The sequence below is a fragment of the Trachypithecus francoisi genome, unplaced genomic scaffold (assembly GCF_009764315.1).
Source record: "Trachypithecus francoisi isolate TF-2019V2 unplaced genomic scaffold, Tfra_2.0 Contig01579, whole genome shotgun sequence".
NCBI lineage: Eukaryota > Metazoa > Chordata > Mammalia > Primates > Cercopithecidae > Trachypithecus > Trachypithecus francoisi.
The window spans coordinates 5,872,019-5,895,965 of record NW_022681442.1 but is presented as its reverse complement, the minus strand read 5'-3'; the positions used below and the strand labels follow the sequence as shown (position 1 = coordinate 5,895,965).

The 23,947-nt window shown below is 43.9% G+C and overlaps 1 protein-coding gene across 1 annotated transcript in view; it reads right to left on the bottom strand.

Annotated features, from left to right (window-relative positions):
- Window positions 1-752: 752 nt before the first annotated feature.
- Window positions 753-23,947, bottom strand: part of TEX36 (testis expressed 36) — a 90,249-nt gene continuing 67,054 nt past the window's right edge. The window contains exon 5 of the mRNA XM_033179587.1: window positions 753-996. Coding sequence (XP_033035478.1) covers window positions 871-996 — 126 coding nt within the window. The 3' untranslated portion in view covers window positions 753-870. The remainder of the gene's footprint in view (window positions 997-23,947) is intronic.

Genomic DNA, 23,947 nt, shown 5'->3' with positions numbered 1-23,947 from the left:
CCTGCACCCCAGCCTTCAACATGAGCAGCTCCTGCTTTCTGTAACTCCAGCCCCAGCCTGGACCTATCTTTCAGAGCTACAATGCTAAGAGACAGTCCCTGAGTCTTGGATGACCACGTGAGTACCTCCACGTGGTAACTGTGGAGGAACATGGCACACCCATCTTTCATGGAGCCGCGGCCTGCCTACCTCCTCCCTGGGCCAGCCGTCATACCATACCACTGTCCCCAATTCCTGAATCCCTCTGGGTCCTTCCTGCTCCCCTGACTCTTGGATGGCTCTGCCTGAAGGACAGTCAGGACAATGCAAAGTTCAGTCATGCTCTCGCTGCATGGGATGGGCCCTGCATGTGTAAAGAGCTGTGTGGTTTTCTGTAGAGGACTCGCAGTGTCTACACCAGGCAGTTGCTGTTTGCACGACATTGAGTAAACGTCACTCCCATCAGGGGCAGTTACCCTTTGGGATTTCTGATGAAGGTACACCTTTTGAGATGCTCTCAAACAACTCCAAAAGATGCTCTGTCAGGGGCAGAGTGGTCCTATCTGATTTTTGGAGTTTACACATTTACTCTGAGAGTGAACCAACAGGACAAACATTGTCTCACTGGCTTAAGAGAGCAAACAGAAAAGACCATTAGACAGATCATTCTTCCTGCCAGGGAGACAGCCCTATTAATACTTGTGACCACACAGGCAAGCAGAATAAGAGGATTTCTCCATAGCTGGGAATTTATTTTTCCAAGAATACCGAATAAATCCTGGTGGTTACTAACCAACTAGGCTAAGACAAAAGGTCCTTTTCTTCCCAACTAATACACATTCCATTAGTCAGGACTGGGGAACGGGTGACAGAAACTTGCTCCCAAAGAGCTCACACTACAAGGAGGGGTGCATTAGTCCTCAGGCCTGGACGAGGAAAAGACTGGGTCCTCACTGGCTTACAGAACTCTTGTCTCTTGCCTGGTTCTCCCTGTGGGACCGTTGCTGTCATTCTTTCCTGTGAGGAAGAGGGAGGAAGTATTACCATGAGTAGTTGTGTGCTTAAATCCTCGTAGTTCAGCAATCGGAGAGGACAGGGGGCCTTATTCTCCCTGCTTTAAAAACACCCCAGAGAAGGATTTAGTGAGGCTTAGCCTGAGCCCTAGGCCCATCCCTGAATTGGGGCAAGGGAATGGGATGTCATTACCGGCTCAGTTGGGTCATACATGTGTCTGTCCCTCCGACTGGAGGGATAGGGTACAATGAGGGGCTGCCCTCAGCAGAAGCACAGGGTTGAAACCAGGCAGGAAGGTTTCCAAAAGGTCTCAGGTGCTCTTCTGCATGGACAAAACAGTAAATATCAGGCTGGGTGCAGTGCCTCACACCTGTAATCCCAGCACTTTGGGAGGTTGAGGCAGGAGGACTGCTTGAGCCCAGGAGTTGGAGACCAGTCTGGGAAACATGGTGAAACCCTGTCTCTACTGAAAATACAAAGAATTAGCCAGGCACAGTGGTGCATGCCTGTAATCCCAGCTGCTCAGAAGGCTTGAGGTGGGAGCATCACTTTAGCCTGGGAGGCAGAGGTTGCATTGAGCTGAGATAGCACCAGTGCACTCCAGCCTGGGGTACAGAGTGAGACTCTGTCTCAAAAAAAGAACAGACAAAAAAAAATGAATATAAGTATTCATTATTTTAAATCATAAAAAATAATTTAAAATGTGGAGTGAAAACATCACCCCTAATCCTATCATCTCCAAACAACTGTAATTAACACGATCGAGTATTTCCTCCGAGTCTTTTTTCTCCAGGCACATGTACATGTTTAATATAGTCCTGCCATATTGTATAGACAATTTTGCATCCTGCTCTTTTTACTTAAAATGATAACAGAAGGATTTTCTCATGTTATTTCCTTTGACTCTGTTCCCTGCACAATCCACTTCCTTTCCTACTCAGATCTTTGGCAGAAAAAGTTTGTAGACTGCACAAATAACTGGAAGGAGTACTGACTTTTTTTGGTTTCCGGGGGGAATGTGAGCAAAGAGAAAAGCAAGAAAGATTAAAAAGGGCAGGTCTTGGTGACCCTCACAGGGTTGCTGAAATAAACAAATGTCATATTCTATGTGAGCATGCCTTGAAATGGCTATATTTATCAGCATTATAGTCATTAATCACTAAATTTATTTTTCCCTGTTTTTTTTAAAAATAACTAAGTCCACTGGACAGGCTTGAACATCAGTAGAGGGTGGTGCTCTCCTGCCACAGCCCACTGCAGAGAAAGGAGTAATTTCTCAGAGAATCTATGGATTTACTGTGGGTTGTGGGTGATAACAGGGTTTTCTAAAAGCACTTTCTGCTTCAGGTGAGGAGAGGATGCTGTTCTGAGAGCTGCTGATAATATGTGGATCCAAACCCACAGGCTTGAGCTGCTTAATTGAAATTCACATCAAAATGGAATTCTGGTTTAGCTCAACTTGACTACTATGGATGATGAAAATAAATCCCTGGGTCACACAAGGATAGTGATTGAGTAGAGCTTGTTTGCTGGCACAGGAATGACATTTCGACTGGAATTAAATTGTCGTCAGTTAACAGAACTGAATTTTCTGTCATTCTTTGACTTGAATTTTCTTTTTTCCCAAGATAACATGGACAGGACCCAGGTATTTCCAATGACTCAGAAAAGAGTACGTTTGGCTACGGGCTTACCGAGCTTTAAGCAGGCTCTGCTCTCCCTGAAGAACAGAGCCAAAGGAAGGTGGGGTACCTTGTCGTCCCTCCTCCTCTCATTTTCCATCCTGTCTGTCCAGTCCATAAATACTCTGTGGCTCTACTTCTAGAATCTCCTCTGCTACACCCATGGCCAGACCACCCCATCTCATGCCTAGACTATGGTGGTCCCTTCAGCCATTATCCCCACAGGTGTGAGAGCAACCTTTCAAAAACCAAACCCACCTGTGGCAATCCCCTGCTCACATGGCTTCTTGTTGCCCTGAGACCAAAACCCTCATTTGCAGCCCTGTTGATGGATTCCCTTTCTGACCCACCTCTACCTTTCCCCACATGCTGTGCACTGGTCACCCATGCCTCCTTCCTAGTTCCTGAACCCCCCAAACTTGTTCCTGCCTCAGGGCCTTGGCACATGCTCATGCCTCTATCTGCCTCCTCCCCAACTCATTACACAAAGGACTCCTGATTATTCAGATATCGACTCAAAAATGCCTTACTTTGTGAGGCTTCCCTGAATAGCTTCTGCTTTACTTCATTTCTGGCACACTCATTCTTGGAAAGAAGTTTGCCATATTAGTCCGTTCTCGCACTGCTATAAATAACTGCCTGAGACTGGGTAATTTATAAAGAAAAGAGGTTTGACTCACAGTTTCTCATGGCTGGGGAGGCCTCAGGAAACTTACAATCATGGTGGAAGAGGAAGCAAACACGTCCTTCTTCACAAGGCAGCAGGAAGGAAAAGTGCAGTGGGAAGGGGGGCAAAGCCCCTTATCAAACCATCAGGTCTCATGAGAATTCACTCACTATCATGAGAACAGCATGGAGGAACTGTCTCCTTGGTCTAATCACCTCCCACGAAGCCCCTCACCCAACACGTGGGGATTACAATTTGGATCACAATTCAAGATGAGATTTCGGGTGGGGACACAGCCAAATCACGTCACTTGCTTTCTCATTCCTGCATGCCCATCTTCTCGCTCTGATATGGTTTGGATTTGTGTCCCTGCCCAAATTTCATGTTGAATTGTAATTCCCATTGTTCGAGGAGGGGCAAGGTGGGAGGTGATTGGATCATGGGGGTAGGTTTCCTCCTTGCTGTTCTCATGATAGTGAGTGAATTCTCCTAAGACCTGGTTGTTTAAAAGTGTGTGGCACCTTCCCTTTTGTTCTCTTCCTCCTTCTCTGGCCATGTAAGACATGCCTGCTTCCCCTTCATCTTCCACCGTGATTGTAAGTTTCCTGAGGCCTCCCCAGCCATGCTTCCTGTACAGCCTGTGGAACTGTGAGAGAATTAAACCTCCTTTCTTTATAAATTACCCAGTCTCAGGTAGTACTTTAGCACAATGTGAGAATGGACTAATACCATCTCCCCAATATGAAGTAAGCTTCTTGAAAACAAGAATGTTGTTAGATCTTAGTCAACATGATTTAGAAAGTACCTGTTGGGTACTTAATAAATATTAGTTGAATAAAAGAAGGAACGAACATCCAATTCTGAAAAGGCATGGTCTGTATTATTAGACATAGAGGAGGATATTTTGGAGTATCAGCTTCTCTCCAACCAATGGCTGCTTGGTTTTTACCACTAGTTTCTTGCACATTGGACTTGTCTTTAAGCCATGAAAGGATCTCTTTAACATTCATTAAGGTCAGGCAAGTGAAAGTCTTATTTCTAGTACAGTAAAGCAAAAGCATGGATCTAACTAAAATGTCAAGTGCCCTAAGGTGTGAAAAATATTTAAAAACTCTCCATTTGCTCTTTTACGGTAGTACCCTTTGTCAAAACCTTTTCTCCAATTTTATTCATGCCTGATAAATGGAAGAGGAGAGTTTTCCCAGAATACCATAAAATACACCCAGCTAGACAGGGCTAGGAGATTTAAGTGGCTTCCTGCCTGTTCCAGTGCCTGGAGGGGTAAAGCAGAGGAAAGAAACCTTTGAGCTTGAAGACAGCTGGAGGGAAGAAAAGAGAAAACATAAACTTAGAGCCCAGAAGCTTCTGAGAGGGAAGGGATCAGACCCCAAACCCTCGTCACCAAGGGCCCACCCACATTACTGAAGCCCGCTAGGTGGGCTGGCTGGTCCTGGTCAAAGTCCAATGACCAGAAAGGGTGCAAGCTTCTACTGGCCTCAGCCTCCCACTTCCAGTTACAGGCCCCATTCCTCTGATCAGGGGTGGAGAAACGACCCATCCTGGCCCATTCATAATTTTCCATCACCCTGACTACCATGATTGACCTAGGGATGGTCACATGACCCAACCAAGCCCATCAGAGTCCTTCCCTGGGACTTTCCTGCCTGGAGCTGGAAGGGAAGATTCCTCTGTAATCTCTAAGGACCTCAGCCCAGAGTGGCCTGAGATGGAGCATGCTGAAGAAAGTCCACTTGCTGTCAGAGAGAGCACATCCTCCTCAGTAACTCCCCACTCTGGCACATCCTCCTGGGTATTCTCAATTTCCTGCCACACTTTTCCCCCACATCCTTACAAGGACTTTCTGGAAACACCTTTTAAGTAAACTACCTGCACTCACCTACTTGTCTCGGAGTCAGCTTTTGGGGAATCCAAACTAATCAGGAATGGCCTGTCTGTGGAACATCCCTAAAGTCAGTTCCGTCTCTGCCTTTTCCCCGCTAAGGTTGTGTGATTGAATTAAATCCTGTCATTCTCAAACAAAGAACCATGAAGCAGAGAAGGTGGGTAAGCCACTCAACCCTGGGATTTTGAGAGAAGTAGTCATGGGGGAATGTAGGGTGGTGGTCTCTCAACTTTATCTGAGCTCACACCTCCCAACCCATGGAAATGATTGAGGCCCAGGCGCCATGAACTGGGCATATCCTTGTAGAGGGTAGGTAACTGTCTGTCCTCCCACCCAAAGGAGCCTGCGGCTGAGCAGAGTTTGTCTTCAGCCACAGAGGCAGCAGTGAGAGGAGGAGGCTGAGTTCCACTCAGACAAGGCTACAGTGATGCATGGTCTTTGGGGGTCAGCAGGTGCTCTCACCAGACCTCAGGGGTGGGGTGGTTTTCCCGACGCAGTCAGCTGGAGGAAGCGAACCTGAGTGCCTTCCCATGGCAAGACCAAGGGAGTGAGGAAGCCAAGGGACATGCTCAGAGAGATGGCCAGCAGCATCCCGCAGGGGTGAGGTGGAGTGGTGCCCTCAGGGAGGGCTGGCAGCCTGTATCCTAACTGCTGCATCATCCCTAAGAAAAACCATGACTTTCACCTCAGTGATGTCTAGCTGTAAAGCACTTTCACTCCCATAATTTAACCGTACCTTCTTAACCTCAAATTCTAGAGCACAAATTTTCTGCACATTTCACAGAGGAGGAAGTTCAGGCTCTGGAAGGTGAGGTGACTGCAAGCTCCACAGGGCCAGGTTCATCCCTAAAAAGAGACAACAACTTCCCCAGTCTCAAGAGCATGGTCATGTCTTTCAAATGCACATACCTAACTTTAAGTTTGACTCTTCCATTCTGCTGCGTGCGTGCTTACAGATCCAAAATGGTGGCCAAGTGCACTGGATTTTATCATTTATTTGAGTGAACTTGACTGCTTAATTAGCTGCTTAAAAGTTTCGTTTAGAGAGTGATTCAGCGGCATACACCTACAGGCAGCAATTCGTCATTTGTTCATTCAGACAATCAATAAATAAACCTCAGGAATTTACACGGATTAAGAGCCCAAAGTCTTCTTGAAGTGGTATTTTTCAGTGCTTATTTCACTTTGGGTTGCTAGGAGATAAATTGGTTTTTTAAAAAAAGCAATTTGCATAAAGACCAGGAAAGCATTTTAATAATGTCAATATATGGCCAAATGGACTAAAGTGCTAAAGTGACAATTTTTCACTAGATAATTAAGCCTCCAAATTTAAATGTTGTAAAAGAAATATAGTCGTATTCCATGGAGATCTATTCCACTTAGGTAGCTAATTATTTCTCAAGAACAACACTGAGTCATGTTAGACATATTCTTGCTAATCTAATAATATCAGGCAACCGGGAGATGGTCCTATCCTACCACACAATCAGGAATGGAAAACTGCTAGGATTTTAACTGTAGAATTGTGGGAAATTTATTCTTCTAATCACTAGCACAAATCTGACAATCTGTCCAGCAGCCAGGAACTAAATTGAAGTTTACTTTCCCTGATACATATGTTGTAAATTTCACTAATTTGAACAGGTGGAGAGGAAGAGTGTCTTAGTTCAGTTGTGCTGCCATAACAAAATCCCTGAGACTGGGTAACTTAAAAACAGCAGAAATTTATTTCTCACAGTTCTGGAGGCTGGAGGTCCAAGATTAAGGTGCCCGCAGATTCAGTGTCTGGTAAGGGCATGGTCTGTGTTTTCAAGATGGTGCCTCTTGCTGTGTCCTCCTCCAGAGGGAATGAACGCTGTGTTTTTGCATAGCAGAAAGGGTAGACGAACAAAAAGTTCTTTTTGTTTTGAATGCTGCATGGATCCTCTTTAGTAAGGCATTAATCTCATTCATGAGAGCAGAGTCTTCAGGACTTAATCACCTCCTACAGGCAGAACTTCTCAGTACTATCATACTGGCAACTGAATTTCAGCTTGTGAATTGTAGAGGACACATTCAGACTCTAGCAAAGAACCCATCTATTTTGGTTAAAAATATCAGCTGTAGGACTTATGTAATACTTTAAAAATGTTTTCCTTCAAGTCCAAATAGAATCTTGAGTCTGGCACAAAATAATTATATAAGTGTTGGCCATTATTATTGCCTCAATATAGATACATAGCCTGGAATAAGCTTTAAAAAATTCTTTGAAATGGTATGGTAGATCATTTGCAAAGAGTCTGATCATTCTTCCCATCCTTGTACTCCAACCTTTTCATCCCGTGACTTTACCACTTCTCCCATCCAGAGAGGCAGAAAAGATGTCTCTCCCCACCCATCCCCCAAATCTGGCAGACCTGTGACTTGCTTTGAACAACAGGTTGTGGAGAGAGTGACACTGTGGGAGCTTAGAGCCCAGGCCTCTGAGATCTCAAAGCTTCCACTCCTGTCCTCTTCGAACTCCTGCCAGTATGCAAAAAAAGTCCCAGCTGGCACTGTGGACATGAAAGGCCACCTCGAGGGAGAGGCATGCCTGCCATGTTAGTGAGTCTGTCTTGGACCCAAAAGCCCCAGGAAAGCTACCAGACTAGGGGCCACTGAAAGACTCCAGGCAAGACCAGCAGAAGCACTGCCCAGCAGAACCCAGCCCAAGCTGCTGACACACAAAACTGTCCACAAATAAAATGGATGTTGTTTGAACCCACTAAGTTTTGGGGTGGCCTGTAATGCAGCAACAGATCACTGATACAAATGGGTTTTTAATAAATGTAGATAATTCAGAAATAAGAGTATAAAAATAATCCTCATAATCCTACCCCTAATTTTAACAGCCATTAATATGTTGGTATTTTTCTTCCAAATTTTTTCTTTATGTTTTTTACAAGGATGAAAACATTGATCTGAAATGCGTCTCCTACCTCCAGTTCATCCGTTGAAGACCTTACCCCCAAGGTGACTGTATTTGGAGATAGAACCTTTAGGGAGCTAATTAAGGTTAAATGACATCATAAGTGTGGGGCCCTAATCCAATGGGAGTAGTGTACTTGTAAGAAGAGGCAGAGATACCAGAGATTTCTCTCTCTCTCTCCTCCTCGAATATGCAGAGGAAAGCCTCTGTAAGAATGCAGCAGGAAGATAGCTGTCTACAAGCCAAGGAGAGAGACCTCACCAGAAACCAACTATGACTTCCAATGGGCAGAAATGTGAGAAAATACATTTCTGTCACGTAGTTCATCCATCCTGTAGTATTTTGTCACGGCAGCCTGAGAGGACTAATACACATACTAACATTTTGAACATCTGCTGTTTCATGGACCCAATGCAAATGTTTCTTCGTGTCATAGATAGTCTTCAACATCATTTTAAACAATATCTCAGATGAATGTCTCAACATGGGTCCATTAGAAAATACAGCTTTAGGCAATGATTAACCTGCCGATACTTTATTTGGGAGGTGCAAGCTCTGGAAAGAAACCTTGAGAAGAAACGAAAGAAAAACACCAGGAAAAACACAAATGCTGTGTGATGAGTCACTGTGTTGACTGAGATCTCCTGACAAACTGCACAAAGACACAGCAGGTCAGTCATCCTCTGGCTTAAGGTGTGTCCCCAGAGGGTATACGAGGAGGAACTACACCATAGACCAGTTCCCAGAGGGAGAAAGCAGGGAGGTTGTACCTGCCCAATTCCCTCCCGCCTCCCACTTCCAGCAGGTCCAAAGTCACCCCCAGAAGGAGTGTCTTGGGCTTAGAAGGCAATACCCCAAAGTATGGCACGTTGGTGCGCTGAGGACTTTGAACCGAAGAAGCCTGGGGAGGCCTCACAAACAAGGTCTCTTCAACCTTCTCCCCTTTCTCCCTCAAGGCCTGTCATAGAAAACAAAAATCCTCTCCCCCAAGGTGGATCACAGAAACTAGAACTCCTCTACCCCAAAGCTAGCCATAAAGTGTGGGAAGGTCACTCTGATCTCTCTTTCCCCCTGAAAGCCCTCATGGGGCAGGTGTCCTGCCCTATGTGTAGAAGGGAAGGAACGTCTTACAGAGGCAGAGAAAAGAATCCGAACAAACGGCTTTCTGGGTTCCCCCACACAACTCATCCAGTTTCTTACTCCTTTTGTGTACAGTCATGTTTCTCCACAACTATCCAGCTATCCACTTCTTTCATCAGACTTCGCATCAAAATCCATAGTTCTCCCCAGGCTTTTGGGACTTCGTTTCCTTGTGAAGGCGCCCATGTCATACAAAACTTCCATTTAATGATTTGGATTCACTTCTGCTGTTAAGCTGTCTTTGTCAGTTTTACATTCAGACCTAGCACGGAACCTTAGGAGGGTTTGGAAACTTCGCTCCCCTACAGGAGCTAACTGTCCCATATGACTGAGTTGGTCCAGTCCTTTGGGTTCGCACAGAAGACCTGACTTGTGGTATTTTATCTAAGTTCAGTAATAGAGGGCAACTGTGTGCCTGTGGGACACAGAGCTCAAATGACAGTGAGACAGAGGCCGTCTGTGGTATCTGACAAAGCACACAAGTTTGTGTCCAATACACATGTAGATAGCATAATTTAGTCAGTCAATTGTTTCAGTCCTATTATTGTACACTTAGTTGATTTCCAATGTATTATCTTTATAAATAAGGTTGGGATAGACATTTTTATAAGTTAATCCTTATTCTCCTCTACGCTATTTCTTTAGCATAAGTGCCTCGAAGTAAAATCATTGGGTCAAAGGTAATGAATAACCCGGATGGATACTATTATATATCTTGTAGTTTTCAGGTCTTGTACATTTCTTGTTAAATTTATACCTTAGTGTTTTATTTTATCTTTTTGACTCTTGTGAATAAGATCTTATTCCAATAATATAATCCTTAATGGATTAGTGTGTATAGTAGTCTATCAAAAAGATTTGCCAGGGTGGCACATGCCTGTACTTCCAGCAGTGTGAGAGATCGAGGTGGGCAGATCGCTTGAGCCCGGGAGTTCGAGACCAGCCTGGACAACATGGTGAAACCCTGTCTCTACTAAAAATGAAAAAAAAAAAAAAAATTAGGCATGCGTGGTGTCCCACACTTGTAGTCCCAGCTACTCAGGAGACTTAGGTGGGAGGATTGCTTGAGTCCAGGAGACAGAGGTTGCACCACTACACTCCAGTCTGGGTACAAAGTGAGACCCTGTCTAAAAACAAAACAAAACAAAACAAAAAAGGTGCCAGGTGATATGGTTTGGATTTGTGTCGCCACCCAAATCTCATGTTGAATTGTAATCCCAAGGGTTGGAGGTGGGGCCTGGTGGGAGGTGTTTGGAAAGGTGGTTTCTAATGGTCTAGCAGGATCTCCCTAGAGCCGTTTTGTGATCCAGTCCTCTTAAGATCCACTTGTTTAAAAGTGTGTAGTGTCTCCCTCCTCTCTCTATTCTCCTGTGCTTGCCATATAGACATGTCTACTTCCTTTTCACCTTCCACCACGATTATAAGTTTCCTGAGGCCTCCCCAGAAGCAAAAGCCTGAACAGCTCACAGAACTGTGAGTCAATTAAACCTCTTTTCTTTATAAATTACCCAGTTTCAGGTATTTCTTTATAGCAGTGCAAGAACAAATACACTGGGTGTGGTGCTGTGCTCCTGTCATCCCAGCTACTTGGAGGCTCAGGCAGGTGGGTGGCTTAAGTCCAGTAGATTGGGGCCAGCCTGGGCAACTTACTTTTGGGCAAAAAAAGGGTTTTATATTTTGTATTATCATGTTTTAATTTAATTTTTAAAGGTTATTAGATTTACATGGTTCAAACTTTTAAAGTTTAAAAAAGTTATAGAGTAAAAAGTCTCCCACCAATATTCTCACCTCTGGAAACAATCAATGCTATCAGTTTCTTACCTTAGAGACACTTTATACAGGCTGGCCCAGTGGCTCACGCCTGTAATCCCAACACTTTGGAGGCTGAGGCAGGCAGAGCACCTGAAGTCAGGAGTTCGAGACAAGCCTGGCCAATGTGGTGAAATCCCATCTCTACTAAAAATACAAAAATTAGCCAGGCATGCTGGCATTCCCCTGTAATCCCAGCTACTTGGGAGGCTGAGGCAGGAGAATTGCTTGAATCGGGAGGTAGAGGTTGCAGTGAGCCAAGATCACACCAGCCTGGGCTACAAGGGGGAAACTCTGTCTCAAAATTAAAAAAATAATAATAAAGAGAGATACTTTATACAAATGAAGCACACACACACACATACACACATGTATCCTTCTTGCTATAACAAGCAATAGTTCTTCTGTGCCTTGCTTTTGTTCATTTTGCAATGTATCTTGGAGATCATCCCATATTAGCCCCTAAGGATTCCTTTTTTTGTTTGTTTTTTAACTAGATTCTCCATCATAGTATGGATACCATAATCTATTTAATCATTCCACTGGTAACTAGCATTTAGAATGTTTCTAATCTTTTGTTATTTCACAAACACAGCAGTCACTTTGTAAACATATCACTTCACGCACATGTGAGTGTATCTCTGGGATAAACTCTTAGATAATGGATTAATGAGTCAAAGGGTACAGACATTTGTAATTTGGATAGAGCTCTCCATAGAGGTTGTACGAATTTACATTCCAAAGGGATTGTATCCAAGAGAGTCCCTCACCCTCATCTCAGTGTGGTATTGACCTTCTCTATCTTTGCAAACGTGATTGGTTAAAAGTAGTATCTCAGTGTAGCTGTCATTTGATTTCACTTACTGTGAATATGCTTGAGTCCATTTTTGCATTGCTTTAAAGAAATAGCTGAGGCTAGGTAATTTATAAAGTCAACAGGTTGAATTAGCTCACAGTTCTGCAGGCTCTACAGGAAGCAGAGTGCTAGCATCTGCTTCTAGTGAAGACCTAAGGAAGCGTCCACTCATGGTGAAAGGTGAAAGGGGAAGCAATGCAGCATGTGGTGCAAGCAGGAGAAAGAGGGAGAGAAGGGGAGGCCCCAGGCTCTTGTTTTTTTTTTTTTTTTTTTTTTGAGATGGAATCTCGATCTCTCACCCAGGCTAGAGTACAGTGGCCCGATCTTGGCTCACTGCAACCTCCGCCTCCCGGGTTCACACGATTCTCCTGCCTCAGCCTCCCAAGTAGCTGGGACTACAGGCTCATGCCACCACGCCCAGCTAATTTTTGGCATTTTTAGTAGAGATGGGGTTTCACCGTGTTGGCCAGGCTGGTCTCGAACTCCTGACCTCAAGTGACCCACCCGCCTCGGCCTCCCAAAGTGCTGGGATTACGGGTGTGAGCCACTGTGCCCAACAATCGGATCTCACGTGAACTCACAGAACAAGAGGTCCCTCATCACCAAGGGCTGGCACGAAGGCATTCATGAGGGGTCCACCCATGACTGAAACACCTCCCACTCACTCGGCCTCACCCCCAACTTTGGGGGGTGCATTTCAACATGAGATATGGAGAGGAAAAAGTCAAACAATAGCAGAATGATTTTCAGCATCTTCCCATAAAACCATCTCTATTTCTTTTTTCTGAGAACTAACCATTTATGTTCTTTGCCTATTTTCATGAGATTGTTTATTGTATAGATTTGTTAAAAACAGCAAACTCACGAGATTCTCCTTTTCATTCTAATAGTTTGTCAGTGGACCCTCTTGGATTTTTCAGATGAACAGCTAAAACACCTGCAAATAATTACCACATGTATCTTCTTTCTAACATTCTTATCTTTTCTCTGTGTGTGTATTTTTACATTGACTTAGAATTTCCAGAAAAGCATTGAAAAATAGGGGTGATAGTGGCCACCCTTGTCTTACACCTGACTTTAAGGGGAAGGCTCCTAGCGTTTCAGTAACAAGTGTGATATTGGTTGATACACTGAGATGGATACTTTTTACTCTTTTAAAGGAGTGTCCTTCTATTCCCAGTTTACTGAGATACCATCAGTGTTTTGTAAATTTGATCAGTGTTGGATATTGAGTTTTATTAAAATATTTCCAGAATAGATTGAAAGAACCATATATTATTTCTTTTTTTTTTTTTTTTTTGAGACAGAGTCTGGCTCTGTCGCCCAGGCTGGAGTTCAGGGGCCGGATCTCAGCTCACTGCAAACTCCGCCTCCCGGGTTCACGCTGTTCTCCTGCCTCAGCCTCCCGAGTAGCTGGGACTACAGGCGCCCGCCACCGCACCTGGCTAATTTTTTGTATTTTTAGTAGAGATGGGGTTTCACCATGGTCTCGATCTCCTGACCTTGTGATCCGCCCGCCTCGGCCTCCCAAAGTGCTGGGGAACCATATATTATTTCTTTGTCCTATAATATGATAAATTATATTAATAGATTTCCTAATCCTAAACTATCTTTGCATTCCTGGGATGGTGCAAGACTCAATTATCTAGTATTGTATTTAGGATTTCTGCATCTCTTATGTATAGTCATATGGAAAGTTACAGTATAATTTTCATTTGGTCAGAATTCACTGTATGACGTTGAGCTATTTTCAGAATAATGTTGTCTGATGAAATATGATTCACTGCACGCTCATCTTTTGAAGTGATGTGGTTTGTAAAGTCTCGGTATCACAATTGGTTAGATGGTTCTTGGGCAATCTTCATCTTTGAGCATCATTTTGCTTTTCCAAATCTGCACAATTAAGTTGCAGGTCTCCTTTTTTCACAACTACAATCACCTGTCTGCAAGGCTTCTGCAGGAAATCCACTTATTAGCATTATATGACCTTGGACAAGTCTGTTAATGTCTCTCAGCCTCATTCTCTCTCTCACTTTTTTTTTTTTGGTTTTAATTTGAGACAGGATCTTGCTCTGTGGTACAGGCTGGAGTGCAGTGGCACCGTCTCGGATCACTACAGTCTCCACCTCCTGGGCTCAAGCAATTCTCCCACTTTATCCCGTAGCTAGGACCACAGGTACGTGGCACCACACCCAGCTAATTTAAAAAAAATTTTTTTTGTAGAGACAAGGTCTCACTATGTTGCCCAGGCTGATCTCAAATTCCTGGCCCAGGTGATCCTCCCACCTCGGCCTCCCAAAGTGCTGGGATTACAGATGTGAACCACTATGCCTGGCCCTCCTTCTCTTTAATTTTAAAAAAAGGTGGGGGCCAGCTAATAATAGTACTGTCTTCATGGTGGCACTATTTTGTAAAAGATTCATACAATTTTACAAAAGCTTTTAGCACAACATTACAGGGTAAGAGCTCAAAATGTGGCAGATATTATTATTACTATTACTACTAGGCTAAAAGTGTTTCCTGATAACCAGTCCCATCCAATGGAAGTCCACGTCAACAACATACTGACTTAGTGCGTGCTGCTCAGTGCCCAGATAAGATGATGTTTATGAAAATGCATTGGAAAAAAGCACTAAACAGAAGTTAGTTATAATGAGAATAATATTGTCTGATGAAGAAATATGATTTACTTTGTGTTGATCTTTTGGACTGGTATGGTTTACACAAATATCATGACACAATAGATAGATTCTATATATAGATATAGATACATTGATATACATACATATGATGCAATCAGGAGTTACAAACGGGCTCCAAAAGTTGTTCTGTTGCACAGTTTAAATGTCCCTCTTCGGTTATGTTCACATGAGTGATGTTCGTGGGATGTATTTTTTTCCCCACGTGTGGCCCAAAGGTGAATCATCTCACAATGGGCCTGGCCTGCACCATACTACACCTGGAGACAGCACGGCCCAGTGATGAGGGCAGATCTGAGCGCCCTCCCTTCCACCCAGCTGTGAGGCCATGTGCAAGTGATTATCTTTCTCTGTGTCTTAGAATGATAATGACAGAAATCCATTTCATTTGGAATTTGAGAATGAAAAGGTGAGTTACTAAAAGTAAAACATTTAAAATCGTGCCTGGCCTATCTGGAAGCATTCAATGAACATTTAATGTCATCTATATTATTTTAATTACTGCACTCTCCTCTCAACTATCAACAGGAGGGAAGATCAGTCGGTGGATGGTGAAAGTTAAAATTCAATGTAGCCCCCAAATCCCCCAAAATACCTTGCCATTTGGCTCTGCCCTTAGTAACTGGGAGCCACGAAGGCCCAGAAGTGAGGGCCCCAGGCTGCGTGGATTTGTCTTGAAGATCTTCCCACAGTGGGAAGTCAACGGCTGGCAGGGTCCACACACTATCCTCCTGGAGTGTCCTGTAGGACTCTGGAACCGTCTCAGCTTCACTATCTGTGTGTACACACGCTGGGAAACCGCACTGATCAATACCTTCGTGTCTGCCATGGTTCTCTCTACACTGAATTTACTTGAATCAATAGGAAATTAGTGTTCTGTATTAGAGCTAATCTTAGTCTTAGCCTTGAAAGTGTAGCTATAATACACAAGCATGTTCATGAAGCTGCCACATTAAGGGGAAATATCCCTCAGACTCAGAGAACCAATTAGCAGATGCGTTCATGACGAACTTGTTTACTCTGCTCTTGTCAACTTTTCTTTGTTGAAACTGACCTTCCCTGCTTATATGAGAATCATTAGTTCCCAACAGGAAAGACAGGGCTTTCCGTTTCACAAGTCTGTGAGCGTTCATTTCTGAGTAGGGCCCAGGCTCAGCAATATTTTCACAGAGTGACAGTCATAATCGAGTCCTAACAAACGATTGTCCTGCACAATAGAACTGCAAATAAAACTCTACATGTTGAATGTGCTTATTGTTCCTCCTTGTTTGCAAACATGTACACAGTGAGATCTTGATTACTTCAGAGCTTGGAAAAACAAAATTGTCTTCCAGTCTGTTTGAGCACTGGTTTATTTTTCTGGCTCCTGGAGAAATGCCCAACTTTTTTGGAAGAGCGTATCTTGTGCATCCTAAACTCTCCTACTGGGAGAAAACCTTCGGTAAAGACAGCAGGCATGAGGAAAGCGAGGCTGGCGGTGGCAAGTGGAGACCATCCCCATGAAGCCAGACGTGCGTTAGGCCACCAGGGCCACCAGCCACAGTCTCTCTTTGATGAGCTTCCCATGGGTTCTGACCTCCGTTCCGTGTAACGACCCCTCTCTAACTACATGCTCACAAATACAACATAATTTTTTCTTTGCTTGTATAGAATGTAGCTACTTGAATTTTATGTTTAGATTTCTGTAGAAGATAGAGGAGAAAGCAGTGTTTCTCCTACTATCTTACACAGTCACGCAACACAATGCTTCTGACACCAGATGTGCTGGGTTTCCTCCCTGCACATCCAGCAATTCTCTAGCAGACACCAACTGAATACCCTACCATTTCATTCAGTTCTGACATTATCCACCAAGAGATCGCATCAGACCCCTCAGGGCGAGGGCTCAGTCCTACAGCACTCCCATGTGAGAGGCCAGTCCCAAGCCCCAGGTTGTAACCCATACTTCCCACCACCTGGCCATAAGTCAGGGATCCCACAACCCCCTTCCTCACAATTGATTCAGAGATTCCTGGCTGGGAATCTGGACTTAAAATGCAGTTGTATAAATTAGTAATCTCTCCTGTTAACTTTCCTCATCTGTAAAATGGGTTAAAAATATTACTTACTTCAAAAAGGCATTATGGGATGACATGAGATGCCCCTTGCAACATTGCTAGAACATCTGGCGCCTATGAACTGCCTGTCCCAACAAGAGTGACCCAAACTTGGCTGAGCCCTGTTGGTGAGCATATGCAATTTTAGGGGAGTGACTGTTGACTTCACCATCACTTAGAACTGCAAAGTGCTTACACTGCCCAATGTTGTAGTCCATCTGTCTTCTCTATCCACTGCAGATGCATGTTTGCACCTGAGGCTTGGACTTCACATCGAACTCTACTTTTGTCCACCATGTGAAGTCTATTCTTGGTCCCACCCATTGAGGTTCCTCCAGAGCCCAACCACTGTCACCAAGCCGAACGTGGGTCTGCTCACCCAGTGCACAGAAAAAAAAACACTGACATGGAGATTTGCAGCAAGAGAAAGTGAGGCATTATTACAGGGTGCTGAGCAAAGAGAACCTTGCAACAAATGCTTAATACCCAAACTGCCCAATAGCTTACAAGCAAGAGTGTCTAATGGTAGGGGTACATTTCAGGAAAGCAGAAATTACGGTGAAAACCATAAATCAATACATGGAGGTTTTATGTTGGTTTGGCCCAAAAAGGCAGGATATCTTTAAGTGGGCACTTAAAGGTCATAGGTGAATTCAGAGATATTTGATTTGTAATTGGTCAAGGAAGCAAGGCTTTGTCTAAAAACTGGGAGTCAGAGTAAAGGAGCCTTCAGTTCTGGCCTGGGGGACTCACTCCAGGCGCCACAGGAAGAAATTTAGAAGAAAGAATGGCAGTCAGCGTTCAGGCCTTAGATCCCCCTTATCTGAGATCCACATGACAATGGTTGGCATTTTCCATTTGGTGGGGGCCTAGGTTTCCAAAAAACAACTCAAGGACATATGCTAAGATGTTATCTTTTAGTTTCTGTAGGGATCCCAAACACTTTGTGACTCTGGCTCACTTGGGTGGCTATTGTCGAAGTCATTATTTCCTTCTTGTTTAGTGGGTTATTTATTTACTTTCTTAATTGCTGATTATAGAGTTAGCTATAGGTGCCTGGAATCTTCCTTGAAGGGACTCAAAATTTGTCCTTTATTTCCATGCCAGGGTTGAGGAGGGTGGGAATGGCAGACCCCTAAGAGGGGTCCCTGCTAGGTCTCACCACCTCCTTAGTCTGTGGGTCACCTGCAAATATGATTCTAGCCTTATATCAGCAGGACACACAGGTTTCCTCAGTCTCCAGTGTGTGACTGTTTGCCATGTTCTCTGGCCTGTCTTTGAAGACACTGTGCCAATATAATGCACATTTGTTGAGATCATAGTCTAGGCTGGACCCTGCCCAGCTGTTATGTGTAAGCTCACAACAACACTTCAGGGTAGCAATAGTGGAGGAAACAGGATTGCAAGAACTGGGTTAGTTTTTTGGCAAGTGGTGGTAACCCCGTCGGGTTGACGCTGAGGCCAGCACTCCTCCTGCCTTTGCCCCTGAGCTTGTCAGGCCTCCAGGCAGCTCAGCAGCCAGCTCACTCTAATCTCTAGGAAGAGGATCCTTGGAAAACTAGTCCTTTAGGACCTTGACAAGGCCACCTCTCCCCAAACCAACAGAGTCCAGTGCCAATCATCCATTGCCAAGCCATCCTAATTTTCATGTGAAGAAAATGAATCCAGAAAGTCCATTTCTAGCATTCTCAACATCTCTTCTGACTCTGTATTTTGCTAGTCAGTAGATTTTACTGATTTTTGCTTGGAGGTTTTTAAGAGACCCAGCAGATTTACTATAGGAAATCAAATGCATTCAGAAAATAGGCAAGTCCTGTTTAATCATTGGCGAGGCTCAAAATCGTGTCAACAATAACTCACTTGAGTGAGTTAAATTACACCTTTTCTGGAAAAGAAATCCCAAATATTGAGCTGTCTTGAAAATTCCATACCATTGTTGGAACCCCCAATCCAAAAATTTATAATTGGTCCTGCTGATTAACCACTAAACAAATCAGCCAAATGTGAAGCTGACCATATCAACCCTATTTTTCCGTAAACTGGAAATTTCCTCTGGAATCTCATCTTTCTTAACCATGACCTTGAACCTTGACTGCCCTCCTGTGTGCCCCCTGCCTTCTGCTACCTGAAGTGTCACTCACTGAAAGATGAAAAGGTACTCATCTTGGGTTTTTCTTCTTAAAATAATAGGAAAAAACATTTTTTATTATAAAATATAACCACATTAAAGAAGATTTGGAAAATGGAAGAGGAAAAAAAAAACACCTATAATCCTAGCAAACTGCAACCACTAATGGTTTACGGCAGAAGTCCACATTGTGGCCCTTAGGATGTTAAAACTGAAGTCTATCTCAGTGTGTAACTATGGAGATGCATGTCCTGGGCTCTCGGAACCTGCTGAGGACCAGCTGACACCAGTGTCAGGCCACCACGCCTGCCCTGGGGGCAGCATCCTGTTCTGTGTGTGCACATGTGTGTGTGTGTTTCCTCCTCACTTCACTCTCTTTATTGATGTTCATTCCTTTCATTTTCCACTTTCGGTTTTGTTTTTCTGTATTTCCTTTCCTTGTAACAGGTGTCTTTCAGTATCATGTTCTTAGATTCCGTGCATGCTGGAGGACCTGGATAAATAGCAAATGGAAATTGCCCATCTGCTTAGGGAAAGACAGCACATGTGAGCACCAAGGTTTACCCAATGCCAGAACCACACACCGCGCTGGAATGAATAACGTTTTCACTGACTCAAACAACTGGCTAAAAAATCTGTGATGATATGTCTCCCTTAATATAATACCCTTTGTATTGTATTTGTGCAAATACTACTTTGTGGCCCAATATTTCTTTTTTATTTTTATTTTATTTATTTTTTATTATTATACTTTAAGTTCTAGGGTACTTGTGCACAATGTGCAGGTTTGTTACATATGTATACATGTGCCATGTTTGTTTGCAGCACCCGTTAACTCGGTGCTATACATTAGGTATACCTGATGTAATACTTTACCTGTATTACATCAGGTATATCTCCTAATGCTATCCCTTCCACCTCCCCCCACCCCATGACAGGCCCCGGTGTGTGATGTTCCCCACCCTGTGTCCAAGTGTTCTCATTGTTCGATTCCCACCTATGAATGAGAACATGTGGTGTTTGGTTTTCTGTTCTTGCAATAGTTTGCTCAGAATGATGGTTTCTAGCTTCAACCATGTCCCTGCAAAGGACATGAAATCATCCTTTTTTATGGCTGCATAGTATTCCATGGTGTATATGTGCCACATTTTCTTAATCCAGTCTATCATTGATGGACATTTAGATTGGTTCCAAGTCTTTGCCATTGTGAATAGTGCTGCAATAAATGTACGTCTGCATGTGTCTTCACAGTAGCATGATTTATAATCCTTTGGCTATATGCCCAGTAATGGGATGGCTGGGTCAAATGGTATTTCTAGTTCTAGATCCTTGAGGAATCGCCACACTGTCTTCCACAATGGTTGAACTAGTTTACAGTCCCACCAACAGCGTAAAAGTGTTCCTATTTCTCCACATCCTCTCCAGCATCTGTTGTTTCCTGACTTTTTAATGATCACCATTCTAACTGGTGTGAGATGGTGTCTCATTGTGGTTTTGATTTGCATTTCTCTTATGGCCAGTGATGATGAGCATTTTTTCATGTGTCTGTTGGCTGCATAAATGTCTTCTTTTGGGAAGTGTCTGTTCACATCCTTTGTCCACTTTTTGATGGGATTTTGAATTTTTCTTGTAAATTTGTTTAAGTTATTTGTAGGTTCCGGATATTAGCCCTTTGTCAGATGGGTAAATTGCAAAAAGTTTCTCCCATTCTGTAGGTTGCCTGTTCACTCTGATGGTAGTTTCTTTTGCTGTGCAGAAGCTTTTTAGTTTAATTAGATTCCATTTGTCAATTTTGGCTTTTGCTGCCATTGCTTTTGGTGTTGTAGTCATGAAGTCCTTGCCCATGCCTATGTCCTGAATGGTATTGCCTAGGTTTTCTTCTGGGGTCTTTATGCTTTTAGGTCTAATATTTAAGTCTTTAATCCATCTTGAATTAATTTTTGTATAAGGTGTAAGGAAGGTGTAAGGAAGGGATCCAGTTTCAGCTTTCTACATATGGCTAGCCAGTTTTCCTGGCACCTTTTATTAAATAGGGAATCCTTTCCCCATTTCTTGTTTTTGTCAGGTTTGTCAAAGATCAGATGGTTGTAGATGTGTGGTATTATTTCCGAGGGCTCTATTCTGTTCCATCGGTCTATATCTCTGTTTTGGTACCAGTACCATGCTGTTTTGGTTACTGTAGCCTGGTAGTATAAGTTTGAAGTCAGGTAGCGTGATGCCTCCAGCTTTGTTCTTTTGGAATAGGATTGTCTTGCCAATGTGGGCTATTTTTTGGTTCCATATGAACTTTAAAGTAGTTTTTTTCCAATTCTGTGAAGAAAGTCATTGGTAGCTTGATGGGGATGGCGTTAAATCTATAAATTACCTTGGGCAGTATGTGTGGCCCAATATTTCTGAATGGGCAATGGTCAGAGGCTTCAAAAAATGTAAATCCCTTTCTGAGTCTCAGTTTACCCATCTGTAAATGTGAGGCCCCTCAGGTGGACCTTCTCTGGCTTCTGGGCCACCCCAACCCTCCTCAATGGAGGCTGTGCCTGTGAGACCCCCAATCCCTGGCTCAGCCCTGCCCTAGACTCCAGGATCCATGCTGTCCTAAGACAGGTGGGAATTAGAAAGCTTCAGACTCTCGTTTCAAGATTGGCTGTCTGATTCAGCCCTAACATCTCTAGCCCAGTTCAGGAAACTGGGCCTGGATCCAATTTATTTAGGCAGCAAACACAAATGAGTCCTTGCCCATAGCAGAGGAGCTAGTCTACAGGCTGGTGGGTAACTTATGACCTGTGTCATCTTCTTAATAAGATGAGCTGGGTCAATCCAATTACTTTCTCAGAAAGTCTGCATGAGAAAACTAAAATGTCAGAAGAGTTGGTTGCGGGAATAAGTTGGACAAGTTGATGTAGAGGGGCCCAGGGAAGTTGTGCTGGCTCATGTGTGGGCTGAGGAGGGAGTAGAGACTGGAGATCTGAGGAAGGAAGAGATATGGGTGGGCAGATGCAAAGAGAGGTAGGAAAGATGTCCTGGGATTGATCATGTGGGTCTCCAACCTTTACCACCATACCTGTGTGATCCATGCTGCTGGAATCCTGGACTCCTGAGCCTATTGTACTTCTGGTAGACCTTCCTTTACTTCAGCTAATGTGGGTGAGTTTCTGTTTCTATTTGAATTACTTAAAATCAGAAAAAGAAAGCCCTTGGATCTAGCCCTACATGCTACATTTGTGGAAAGTGAGTCAAGTCACCGCAGTCAAGTCACTTGCTCAGGACCCCCAGTGATACCCCAGGGTCCCAATCACAACCCTCTATGCAATGGCCTTTGAGTTGCAGAGCTCAGGAGGACAACCATCCCATCTTTAAGCCAAACACAAATCATTCTGTTTCTAATTATAACCCCCATGGAACGATCTGAAAGTCTCTTGGTATCTCATTAGTGTTTCAAGGGTACACAGAGTCTTATCTATGAGAGAGCACAACAATTTGATTTTGCAAACGTGAGACGCTGAATACCGCAGCCCATTTCTATCTGGATCCTACCTGGAACTGCACTAATCCCAAGAGCCTCACTGATGACCTTAGCAAGCAAGAGCAATTGCTAAAGAATACAGTACATTTGCTGAGTCCAAAAGCAATTTTGTTTTAGATTTCTCGTTTGGCCAGAGGAGTTGGCATGCATAAGTGTTGATTCAATTTGGCTCTCTGGTTGAAATAGAAGACTCAGGAAAATCAAACATGTTTGTGAAATCTAAGCATACTTTATCTATAAATGCCCACATCCTAATATTTTTGGTTTAATTTTCAGTTAATCATAACAGCTAACATTTATGGTACATTTACAATGTTCGAGGAACTTTTAATTAATAATCACATTTAATCTTCACAATAACTCTATAAGACAAATATATTATTAAAGAAACTATAATAATTACTATATGGATGGGTACCTCCCTGTAACTTGCCCAAGAGGCATAGCCAGGAAGTGGCAACGTCAGGTTCCCATCTCAGAGGCCCACTCTCTCCCAACCTTTTAGCCATATAGCCCCAAAGGGGGTTAGCTAAGGAAACAGATGATTGCTTGTTTGTTTGAGTTACAGACAGTGAAGATAATTCAAGAATTTGTAATTGCTCATCCCTGCTGGGGGATATTAGCTAGACATTAGCTGTAGCATGTGAATCATGACACTGGTTTCTGGCTGAGTTATTACCTATGCACATCACCAGCTTGCCAGCTTGGTTTAGAAAATTTGGGGAAAAGATGGTGCACACTGCTTCCAGTTGCTTCCCACTGCTGATGGCTCAACCAGGGATCCAGGGTCCCCCATCCACCCTCACTTGTTAGCAGGCAGTCCCTTGCTTCAGTTTTACATCTGAGTTGTGACGCTGGGACGATTTGGGGGATGTTGATGTATCACAGTCCATGAACTCTTCAGACACCCCCTGGGAACACTGACTTGCTAACCAATTGGAGGGAGTGGTAGCCTCGGCAAGCCTCCACGCATTGCACGCTGGGGTCCTCGCCCTGGACAAGGTCCGGAGGCAGCACCTGCACGCTGGGAGTCTTCCTTGTCCCTGCTCTTGCTGCTCTGCCAAAGCCACAGGACACACATCCGAGGACCGTCCTCACCCCCAGCAGGGTGGTGAACAGATTTATAGCAAAATCCAGGGAGGTGTTGCAGGGGGAAAGGGGAGGCCAGCCTGGGCTCTGCCTCTATCTGCTGAGCAGGCCACCACCACTCTCTGTGCCTCAGCTTCCTTGCCTGTCAAAAAGAAGGGGCAAGAGTACCCTGGGGGAGAAGGAGGGGACTCAACTGTGACTTAGTGAGGCGGAGACACTGCCTGGTTTATGTGGGAAATGAGGCTGGTCCAGCACCCATCTCCTGGCAGGTACATCTCGGGATACCCAGGGCCTTCATTTTCACCATGAAATGTGAAGTGAATATTGTCATTCTTGTGCTTAAAGACACAGGTGGGAAAGCGCTTTTCATTAATTAAAAAAATTCTCAGCTCCCATCACATCCCTCCACCACTCTGTA